This window comes from Apis florea, unplaced genomic scaffold (genome assembly GCF_048593485.1).
Source record: "Apis florea isolate Af1SG1 unplaced genomic scaffold, ASM4859348v1 contig_32_pilon, whole genome shotgun sequence".
NCBI lineage: Eukaryota > Metazoa > Arthropoda > Insecta > Hymenoptera > Apidae > Apis > Apis florea.
Window position 1 is genome coordinate 449,435 of NW_028256733.1, and position 12,094 is coordinate 461,528.

A 12,094-nucleotide genomic window follows, 5' to 3' on the forward strand; every position below is an offset into this window, starting at 1 on the left:
TATCATATATTATCATTTTTAAAAATCAATAAAAAAATAAATCAGTCTTATAGTTTTATAGTAATAATAAATAATATCTTGCTTTTTAATATATGTTTTCTTGTTGATTAAATGTTTATCTTGTTAATTAATATAGGATATAAATAAATAAATTAAAATTTGATATTTCAAAAATTTAATATTTCAAAAATTTATTATTATCCAAATATTTATTAATAACATGATAAAGATGATAAAAAATATATATTATTTACAATTTTGCAAATAATATAATTAAAAAGTGCTTTATAATATTATATATCTTATATTCTCTCTCTCTATTTATGTATATATATATGTATATGTATATACATAATAATAAATAGCAACAATATTTTGCAATAAAAAATAAAACATTCACATTGTTCATACTTCTTTAGAACTAAATGTTTAAACACAATTTGTTATTATTAAGTTTTAAGAATTGATGAAAGTAATTTCATGTATATAATCATATATAATCATATTTTAATAATAATATGATTTAAATTTTTTTTTACAATATATATTTATGTATATAATGTACATATATATATTATATATATTAATAACTAAAAAAACAATATTTTCCTTCAAAAAAATGACAAAAAATAATGCATAAAAATATAAAAAATCAAATATAAAGCTAATTCTATGATATATTATAAATTTTAATAAATAAAAAAATATTAAGTTATTGTTCTTTAAAAAATTAATACTTTGAATAACATTAATTTCAAAATTAAAATAACAATTTTTTTATGTTTATTCCTGAATTTTTAATCGCTTTTTTCAGTTGCAACAAGCCATTGATGATATTCATTTCTTAAATAAACTAATGATTCACATTCTTTGCACTCTTTATTTTTTTCTTTCTGCTGTTGCTTCTTCTTCTTCTTTTTTTTTTTATTTTTATTATTAATGTTTTTATTTTCATTGACACTTGCCATTTTAATCGTTTCAAGTATCACATTTGGATTTTTTTTGACAAATTTTGCAATTTGCATCAATGGCGTATTCACTTTTTTTTTATTTTGAAGTAGTGATTCTTGATATACATTACGCGCAATACGTAAAAATTCTATATTTTTTTCAAATAAATATATAGAATTCACAGTTGTCCACTGAATATTATCTATAAACTCATTAGGTTTTTTATTAATAATACATGCCAAAATTTCTTGTTTATCATATGTTATCACTGGACAATTGTAATAATATTCAGTATCATTTCGTACATTTTCCATATAATCTGTTACCATATAGCTTAAAAGATTTTGTTCATCATGAATTTTATGGATATCAGATTCGTGACGTACGCAACTAAGACCAATATACAAAAAATTGGCAAAATGTTCAATACTTAACTCTACTTTTACTTTTTCAATTGTTCGTCCTAAAGCAGCATGATATGTTAGCGTGTAAGGACGCAAAGGAAATTGCCATAATTCATCTGTATGTATAACATCCCTCAATAACCAAAGACGGTAAGCTGGTAAAATCTGATAATAATTAAGTCTGGTTTGTTTGATTTCTTCAACACGATTATAATTATTTTCAAAACGTATTCTTAAACATTTAATTTCAATATCTTCGTATACTATATTTTCCAATATAACAATATTGTGAACGCCATCTTCATTAATATATATATATTTATATCCTTCTACTAATATCAAAGTAGGAAAAAATTTCATTTTTCGTACTTTGCGTTTCGGAAAAAGTGACACGATATAACCATCTAAATTCCGATAAAAATATGGCGCTTCAACATACGGTTTTCCTATCGACTTCAGATATTGAATGAAACGAGATAAACGCATTGTAATCTTACGATGAGTTTGAGCTATATAAAGAGTATCAAAACGTTCCTCGGTGAAATATTTTGATCGAAAAAGAGAATAAAAAAAGTAACGTAAATTATAATAAAATTGGATATTTCCAACAGGTTGGAATTCTTGAATAAATTTACGAAAACGCGTTAATTTATCTTCAAGCACGGCATCACACTTTCGTGTATTAGTTAATTGATTTATCATCAAATCATTGAATATCTGAATGATGTGAAAATTGTTTTCATTATGATATAAAGATTTATCGATTCCATTTAACTGCATGTGATATCCAGCAAAAATTAAATGCAGTCGATGTTTAAGCGACAGTATATATAACAGAAGCAACATATTTGGCGATGGTATAGTATATATATCTATAATAAAAATAGCTGCGTCTTTACAGGCAAATTTTTTAGACGATACTATTAAATTATGAAGTTCTTCGACTTCGTCATATCCGCACGATCTGAACATTTGAATCGCACCATAATATGATAGATTGAAATAATGCATATTAAAAGATATGTACGTGTATGTTTTAATCTTCTTCAATGAAATTTCACTTGCTTGATCTTTTCTGAATGTAATATACGTTACGTTTCTCTCGTAATTTGCAACGAAAGTAGATAAAAGAAATGTTTTACCAGTCCCGCTTGGAGTGTTAATCACAATAACTGCATTGTCCTTTTTCTTAAATAAATTGCATATATTGTTATATACTTTCTTTTGATCCTTATTTAAACAATCGTAAATCAGTTTCTTTTTTCCAGTACATTTGACACATGGGTTAATATCCAATAATCTTAGCTCTTCTTCCAACTGCATCGTGGATCTTGTTATTTTATTAATTCTTTTCATTGTACATTTGTTGTGGATGTGTGTGGATGATGTTTTAACATCATCCGATAGAAACGATTGAAAAAGAAAAAGAAAAATAAATTTCTATCAATGTATTAATGTGATTTCAAAAAATTATAAATTAATGTCAATTATTGTAAATTAATGTTAATTATAAATTATAATGGTAACAAAAACATTCAAAGAAGAATATTGCTTACTTTTATATGTTTGAAATATTATCGTTCAACGTTTTTTTTTTTTTTTTTTTCAGATATTTATTAGAACGATGATCCTTCCATCTAAATGTTTAACATCTGCAAACACATAAAAACTATTAAATTCTACGATAATATTAATTATCAGATAAATAAATGTCTTTACATTTGATATCTATACTATCATAGATTAAATTTTTTTCAATTTGTTTTTTTATTACATATCAATATTATATCGATTATCATATATATATATAATCAAGAATGAGTCATACAATAATACAAAGTTCTGTGAATTCTTAATCTGATTAATTATTAATATAACTTAATAACATGAATATATATAATAATAATATTCAAAACTTTAATTTTCAATAAATTTTGATTTAATTTAGATTTTTATGCGTTAAACATAATAGAGATTTTATTATTATTTTTTATTATTTAAAATTATTAATTCAATCATTGATTCGAGCGATCAATTTGTACGATTGCTGTCACAAAACTGGATGAATTTTTTTTATGAATTCTCTAGAACTGAAAATTTCTTCCAATCTCAAAAAAATAAATACCGATTCATTCTCGATAAAAATAAGTTATTTTTAACTAATATGCTTATAAATTATAGAAAAGCATATTATAATATATCTAAAATATTACAATCGTTCTATGCATTTTCAGTGTCTTTTTCTAAGAAAAAAGAGAATAGATTATCAGGATAAAATTCTTAGAAAAAAATTTTTAAAAATACATAATTTGCTTATCCTAAATCCTGTTTTTCAATCTATAGGAACTGGTTTTAATTGATCCTTTCGAAACATCGAATTTATAACATCTATCGAGAATGAATATTCTAAACATTGTTATAAAATTAAATTATTAAAATATTATTTTGATTTATAGGATTATGATGATATTTTAAATATTATTTATATAAAAAGGAAAATATTTTTCATGCTTTTACTATCGATTCTATAATGTCAATAATATATAAAAAAATTGTATAATAATAATATCCATGTGTCTAAACACGTGAAAAATGAAAGAACGAAAGAAATGATCACCAATTATAGATCCGTTCCTGAAAAAGATAAGACATTATCGAAAGAAAACAATCAGATCGATTCATTGGTAGTTCTCGTACGATCTCAAATGTCAAAGAAATTCTCGAATATTTTTTCTATTTTTAAAATATTCAATTTAATTTGGTATCCTAAAATTGGTGTAATATTCTAGTGCTTTAAATGTTATTTTATAAATCGACATTCTTGACGTATTTATTATATTTATTATATTTATACATTGATTATTATTTCTTTTTTTACCTTTTTAAACAATATTCTATTCCAAAATATAATATATCATATTCATATTATAGTAAATATTAAAAACATTATTTACTATTACTGTAAAAATTTCTTCTTGAAGGAATGATGACACATTTCCACTTTTATTCTACACTTATAATCCTCTCAAAATGACAATCCTGTTGCTATAATAAGTGTCAGATTAAAGTTTTTGAGATTTGATAAAAATTTTAAATTAAAAATATCTTTTTCTTTAGGATAAAAATAAGGATAATATAATTTATATAAAATATATAAATATAAATAAATAATTAAATTTATAATTATAAAAAATATAATTAATGAATGTTATGAATAGAATATTGATATTTGATACCTACGTATTTAAATAAATATTTTTTATAAATATTCTTCTTTCGAAAATTTAAAATTTATTCCAAGTAACTTGTTTCAAACTTGTTTTGATAATGAGATGCTTCTTAGCTCATCCATTTAAATGACTAATATTTAAGAATTTTCAATCTATTTATTTCTTTTCACAAGTTTTTCCCTTTTGAATTTCCTTTTAAATCCGATGAATTCATACATGGAATTACCATTTTTTACATAACGAATGTTATAACAAAGACATTAATGTAAAAAATGTTGTGAGACAAAGCATGATTAATGAATACGGAAAATTTTTCTATGCTGTATAATTAAATTTGTGTACATTCATGAAAAATGAAAATAAGTAATATCATTTTTTTAATAAAACTTTAACTAGATGATATAACGTATCCTTGTAATTATAAAATAATTATTGTCTATATATACGATAGAAACGATATAATCTATATAAAAATTTAGTTTCAGCACATTCCGAGAAATCTTTCATGAAATTTAATATTTAGATTATCGTTTACCGCTTGATATAGATTATAGGATTGGTCATAATGAATTAAACTGATCTTCGATCCTTGTTTAAATATCGTTTCTTTTTTCTAGTTCGTTTCGATAATTATCATGGTCACGCTTATGAAACTGCATGCAAAGGAATTCCCCGAGAACTACATATCGTACATATGATATTTTACAGAATTTTGAATTAAAAAAGTTAACTTCTTTTTCTCATTGTTGTTATATTCTGAAATAAAATTTCGAATAAAAAGTAAATAATAATAATAAATTTAGAAAATAAATAATACAATAAATTTAGATATAATTTTAGAAATCAACAATTTCAAAAAAATAGATATATATATTGAATCAAATAAATATATATTTCTTTTTCTGTCTCAAAATACTTATTAAAAGCAAAAATTTATTTTTTTAAATCTAAATATTTTCTTCAACATAATTTAACATAGGTTATATTGACATCGTGATAAATGATTATTATATATTTTCATATTTCTCATCATTACTAACGAACGAATGAAACATATAAAATAAAACGCAATTAAACTTTACTTACAGAATATTACATTTTGAAAGAGTTTATATTTTATTTGTCCAATTCGAATCAAATTTTTTTCACACACTACATACAAGATAATAGTTTAGCACAAATATAAAAAATGCTTAAACGCTTCGAAATACGCGTTCTACGAAGTTATATGATTAAATGTATCGTAATCTTCTTCAGTAAGAGCGTGAATCAACTTTAAAGCCTAGTACGTGGCATTGCTTTGACGTCCTGACAAATCAAAGAGTCGGCTTATCTACATATAAACGTATATACAATACATTAAATAGTACTATTTTGTTAATTTCAAAAAATTTATTTTTTTTAAAAATTATATTTATTTAATCTATAATTAATTCAATATATAAATCCATTCTTATTCAATATATTAATATATTTTTTTTTATATGTTTCTTTATATATATGTATTAATCATTATTGAATTTATAACCAATAAATTTTCTTTTATAATTTGAACACTTCTTTCAATTATCAAAAAGAGATTTTAGATTTAAAATTCACAAAATGTAATTTAAACACATAATAAATATTATATATAATTTTGTATTATTTTAAAAAAAAATAGTAAACAATAATATAAATCTATTTCATGATGCACAATTCGAAATATCAAAATGATCGATTTGAAAAATATGATACGAGTACAATTATGATAGTAAAATATATTATCCTCAAGATTTAATTATAAAAATAAAATTCATTTCAATTATTTTGAACAATTAAATTTGATTAATAATAGAAATTATTGTGAAATAATGAAATGCATTTATTATTTTAATTAATCAAAATTAATCATTGTAAATAAAAAATATCCAGAGAATTAAATTTAATAAAAAGAAAAAAATTTAAATAAAATCGTAATTTATAAATTTTTTAATATTAACTATCAATAAAAAACAAATTCATATTTTTAAATAATTTTAAAAATAACTAGAAATTTTATAAAAAGAACTATATCATAAATATGTAACTATTTTTAATTTCGTATTGAAATATGATAAATTTCAAATACAAATAAAATTTCCATTGTATGTTAATTATCGATTAATGTAGGTCATAAATATTTTCAATATATACATAAAAAAAGAAATAGTACAGAATAAATTATAAAAAATTATATATTGCAATTTTTTATTATATCATACTATAAAATCATGTATAAAATATTCAAAAATATATTTATGAATTTTTGATGAAATTTAATATATTAAATAAGTAATATAATTTGTAAGTTAATAATTGTATAATTAATTGTACATTAATAAGTAATATTTTCAAATATTTAAATAAAATAAATTAATTGATATTAAATAAATTAATTTTTAGATATATACTGATAAAAATTGTATATTTAATTTTATACGTATGATTGATAAATTTTATGAAATTAATTCCACAATTCTTATTCAAATTTTTTTACTAGATACATAAAAACAGCAACAAGCTGACCAACTTATGATATTTGTAAAGAACTGAGATAGCGTTCTGATCGTTCGTAAAGCATGATTCTTAAGATTTAATATATATCTTTCAAATTTATTACAGTGATATTGTGAATGTATCATAATTTATAAAATAATATTTTTCTATTATTAATTTAACATAATTTATTTTTATAAATTTTCTATTAATATTAAATTTAATATATTTAAATATTTTCTTATACGATATGAAATATTATAATTATTTACAATTATTTTATATAATTAATTATTTTCAAATATTATATTTAATATTATTTAATAAATATAAATATATAAAAAATATAAATAAATTGAGATTAAATTGTCTATATATTAATATACTAAGATTTATGATTCAAAAATTGTAATAATTATAATTATAAAAAATAATTATTAACAAAATATTGTATTATAAAGGAAGTTATTTTTTATTAAGTTATATTTATTTATGTTATTTTTATTTACTAGATAGTATTGATTGTAGTGTATTTTTAATGAATGATATTAATAATAGAATTTTTTATATAATAAATAGAAATACATATACATATATGTAATATATGATTGTGATGCTTATTGAATGTAAATAGGACATCATAACAGCTATAATATATACCATTTATACTTAAAAAAACAAATGACATATTGAAATTTGTGTCATACTTAAATATAAGTATGGCGTAGGGCGGTGGCATGTATCGTACCAATTCGATCGATAACTGTTTCGATGAGTATTCAAGTCGATCACTTAGCACCGCCTAATTCTTGTGCTAATGAACTTTGTGCATTTTTTCTATTATGCATTACCTTTTAAAGATATACTTTTATTATATCCAGGAAAGGTTGACTAGAAAGAATAAAGAGGTTATATATTTCGTTTTGACAGGCGCAAGTACTGTGGTGGGACAGTAACGAATACGAAGGCGATTAAAAAGTCGAGCAGTAGAGAACGATAGTTGTTGTTGGACGGACGAGTTCAAGCAGATTAGTTTTGTTAAATGTTCCTCTTGTTATCTATTATTTACTTAATGCAATAAAAAAATTACTTAAAAATTGAAGATAAAAGATAAAGTAAAAAATATCTAAGATGGATGATAAAAAGACAGGTGAGTATATAAAATGAATTTTTTTAATGATAAATTTATTTAAACATAAAATTTAATTTTACGATTTAATATAATGAATTATTTTTTACGCAATAATGTATAATTAGAGTATGTGATAAAAACAGCTGTTAACAATTTTTATATTTATAGAATTTAAATTGATTTTTAAATATGTTTTAAATAGAATAATAAATAATTGTTATAATTCTATTATTTATTTATTTATTTTTTATATATAATTGTTAATTTATATCAATTGATTAATTTTTTTTCTTTCATTTATTAGAACACATTGTCATGACTCCGAAATCTAAAACTGCAAATTCTACAACTATTATAATAGAAAGGCAGACTTTAGAACCACCAACAGAAAATGGAAATGAGAATAATGTTCATGTTGCTGGAGGAGATCATAAAGGAATAGTTATTAATAAACAAGCAATTACTGGTACATAAAATTTTATAATTATTTAGTACATTGAAATAATATTAATATAAAAAAAATATCAAAATTTTTATAGTAACAAATGGAGAAGTTCATCCAGCACATCTTTGCTTACAATTCAGAGTATTCTTAGTGAGTGCTCAAAGTGGAAAACATACACAAGAATCCAGAACTCTTCAGTTTTGGTTTGTAGATACACTTTCAGAGATAGAACATCCCAGTGTGGCACAAGAATTCTTTAGGGAATTAGTTAGCCCCAAGGAATTTCCAAGAGGTAAAGATTATTTTAAATTTATTGAAATTGTTATGTATAATAATAATCTATAAGCATAGATATACTTTATAATTAAAAATAATTTTTTATAATTAAACTATTAAGTTTAATTATAGAATATTGATTTATTATAATGTATGGATATAAGATAATTTTAATCTTTAAAGTAATATATATATTAATATTAATCTTTAAAGTATTACACATTATATTCCATGTTGCTATTTTAAAAGAATTTTTTTTAATAATTATAACATATAATTTATAATTACTTAATTATAAATTATAACATAATTTCAGCAAATTATATGGTTTTGTTACAGATTATGTTGGATTTATAAAGAAAATAATGAAGTTAATGTTGCATAAGTATTCTACTATTAAAAAGATAGAAGTAGAATTGAAACAACTTGAAGAACCAATTAATCTTCCAACTAGACCATGTAAGTATAATATTATTCATTTTTATTTTATTAAAACATTATACAAATTGTTAATATATATATATATATATATATATATATATATATATAATATATAATATATGTAATATTTTCTTCTATATATGATTTGATTATATATTCTTTTATATATATAACAAATGATAGTTTTATAGCTAAAAATATTATATCTTATACATATATCATTATTTATAAATATATTAACTATTTTTGCTTTAAAAAATTATTTTCAAATATAGATTTATAAATTTGAATATTCAATTTTCTATTATTTATTTCTCATAATATTTTTTTCTGTTAATAAAAACATATAAAATAACTTTTAACTTTTTAAGTAGAGATAACATCAAGATTTATTTGATTAGATTCATTGAACTAAATGGTCTTTATTAAAAGATATTGGAGCAGTGTATCTCAAGTATACATTACAACTGAAACTGAAGGAAATGTACACTTAACATTTGAGTTGCTCATGTTACTTGTGTACATTTTATACACATGTAATATATTCATTCATATGAAATAAAAATGTTATTTTTAATCTCTGTTATTCACAGCTGATACTGGTCATATACTGTTCACACTTCCATATAAGAAAATTAATTGGAAATCAGGTTGGAGACAATGAAAAAATTGCATATTTTATTGCGATTTATGTTTATTAATATTTTATATGCAGACTATTATATAAAATATAATAACAAATGGATATTTGCCGGTCAAACGTGAAAAAAACTTTTATGGAATTTTTTTATTTACCTAATTTTATTATAATTTTATTTGATTCATTGATATATTTTGTTAATAATGTAGAAAAATATATTTTTAAAAATATAGATAATATATAATACATGATAAAAAATAATTCAATTAAATATAAAAAAATTCTTTCATTCTTATATTGACCGGTAAATATATATTCTATTGCTTCATGCAATGAAGTAGTTACCATAACAACATTGGCTTAACACAATGTTTTTGTTAGTTTTTGCATTAATCCAATATTAAAACACTTATGATACATTTTAATCTTTATTTTATTTTAATCAACAATGAAAGTCACAATTTTCAATCATTTCAATTCATTCTTTTTACTTTTTTCTTAAATTTATAAATTATTTAAAAAGAAAAATTCTCATATTTATTTATCTCATTGAATATTAGATAATATATGTATGTCTTACTTTTGGAGTGTATTATATAATATAAATGCATGATTATGAATGCAATAATATTTTTATTTTGTTTAATTCAAACTTTTAATATAGTGTAAAATAAATTAGAAAAAAATTAAATGATAAAAGAAAACTAAATATTTGAAAATAATATAAATTATTAAATTTAAAGTATTATTTATAGGAAAATATAATTTAAATTATATTTCACAAAATTTATTTTAATATATATATATATTAATTTAATTGTATGACATTTTATAATTTCTATTTTGTTATTTAGTTTAACACTGACATATCCATAAAAAGCATTCACCTTGTACTCATGATCACTTATTGCCATATAAAATTTTTAGACTTAATTTCTATGTCAGCAATTCTATAAAAGGTGTTAGTAGTATAAATTATATTCTTATTTTAAGTTTCAAGTAGCTTTTCACCATATACATGTAATATGTTAGACACATGTTTAGCATACATAAATACACAGACTGTAGTTTATTTTATTTATTAAATATTCTAAAAAATAATTACACACAATTTATTTTTCAATAAAAATTTATATTTATATATATTTTCCAGAATCATATAATATATTTAAAAGATTAAATAATATTTAATTTATCTGTTTAATAGTATCAACAGATGAAACAGTTATTGGTCAAGTGGTTGAACTGACATTAGAAAAAGTACTTGAACTTATTGAATCTGCTTATCCAAATCCAATAACAGTAATTGACATAGCAAAGTAAGATTTTTATTATAAAAAATTGATTAATTATTTTTACATTAAAGAATCAATATTTCAGTATATATGTAATTATTATAGAGAACATGGTTGGGATCCTTCTGCTGTTGAAATAAAATTAAAAGAATTGCAAGAGAAAGGTGTAGTTAAAGCAATGGAACATGGAGCTTTTACCAGAGTTGTACATCAAGACACACAAGTTCAAGTAAATTTTATTCGAATATTTTTATTGCTTTGTGATAAATAGATATATATCAATTAATGATCTATTTTAAATTATTTGTAATAATTATGGGATATTAAACATAAAAAATTATTGTTATCTTTTAGGTTGTAAAACAAATGCCAACAATGGCAAATGCAAAACAACCTACTATAGCAATTATTACTGCACAATATTGTGAAAAGTTGGCAGTTGATTCAATGATTGAAAACAAAGAAACATTTGTCCGTTATACTACTGTTGGTAAGATTTTATTTTATTTATGATATAATTATTCTTTATATTGCTTTTATCAATTAATTTTCATAAATTATATAATAAAAGGAATATAAAATGTATATCAGGTATGTTAATTTGTTATAAATATTATGTTTTCTATCTTACAAATGAACAAATAAATTTTCATATTAAAATAGATTCTATAATTAAATTTTTGTACGTTTCTTGAAATTCTTTTTTTTTGAAATTAATATACATTAAACTTAATTTTTATTTAATTTTGAATTTTGAATTTAT

General features: G+C 20.5%; 2 protein-coding genes across 8 annotated transcripts in view; one reads left to right on the top strand and one right to left on the bottom strand.

The window, feature by feature from the left end:
• LOC100867628 (uncharacterized) overlaps window positions 1-12,094 on the top strand; it is an 82,847-nt gene that overhangs the window by 62,948 nt on the left and 7,805 nt on the right. For 2 of the 5 annotated variants that reach the window (XM_012492458.3, XM_012492460.3), the window contains exons 1-8: window positions 7,557-8,252; window positions 8,539-8,700; window positions 8,774-8,971; window positions 9,295-9,414; window positions 9,990-10,046; window positions 11,244-11,355; window positions 11,437-11,560; window positions 11,686-11,821. In XM_012492458.3, coding sequence (XP_012347912.1) covers window positions 8,234-8,252; window positions 8,539-8,700; window positions 8,774-8,971; window positions 9,295-9,414; window positions 9,990-10,046; window positions 11,244-11,355; window positions 11,437-11,560; window positions 11,686-11,821 — 928 coding nt within the window. In that variant the 5' untranslated portion in view covers window positions 7,557-8,233. Of the gene's footprint in view, window positions 1-7,556; window positions 8,253-8,538; window positions 8,701-8,773; window positions 8,972-9,294; window positions 9,415-9,989; window positions 10,047-11,243; window positions 11,356-11,436; window positions 11,561-11,685; window positions 11,822-12,094 lie in introns of those variants that run through there. The other 3 variants (XM_012492459.3, XM_003697843.4, XM_086911406.1) reach the window with 2 other exon arrangements.
• On the bottom strand, window positions 159-6,326 carry LOC105736686 (uncharacterized). Of its 3 annotated transcripts, XM_086911496.1 has the most exons (4): window positions 5,672-6,326; window positions 5,121-5,341; window positions 2,912-3,007; window positions 159-2,703 (listed from the first exon to the last, which is right to left on the bottom strand). In XM_086911496.1, the coding sequence occupies exon 4, from the start codon at window positions 2,676-2,678 to the stop codon at window positions 798-800; it is 1,881 nt and encodes a 626-aa protein (XP_086767622.1). In that variant the 5' UTR covers window positions 2,679-2,703; window positions 2,912-3,007; window positions 5,121-5,341; window positions 5,672-6,326; the 3' UTR covers window positions 159-797. The 3 variants fall into 3 exon arrangements, with proteins under 3 accessions (XP_086767622.1, XP_031775263.2, XP_031775264.2); XM_031919403.2 differs by lacking the exon at window positions 5,121-5,341 and having other exon boundaries at window positions 5,672-5,903; XM_031919404.2 differs by lacking the exons at window positions 5,121-5,341; window positions 5,672-6,326 and adding an exon at window positions 4,596-4,728.

What these genes read in the sequence shown, in the direction of transcription:
- LOC105736686 (XM_086911496.1), bottom strand. Translation starts at nt 2,678, where the DNA reads ATGCAGTTGGAAGAAGAGCTAAGATTATTGGATATTAACCCATGTGTC.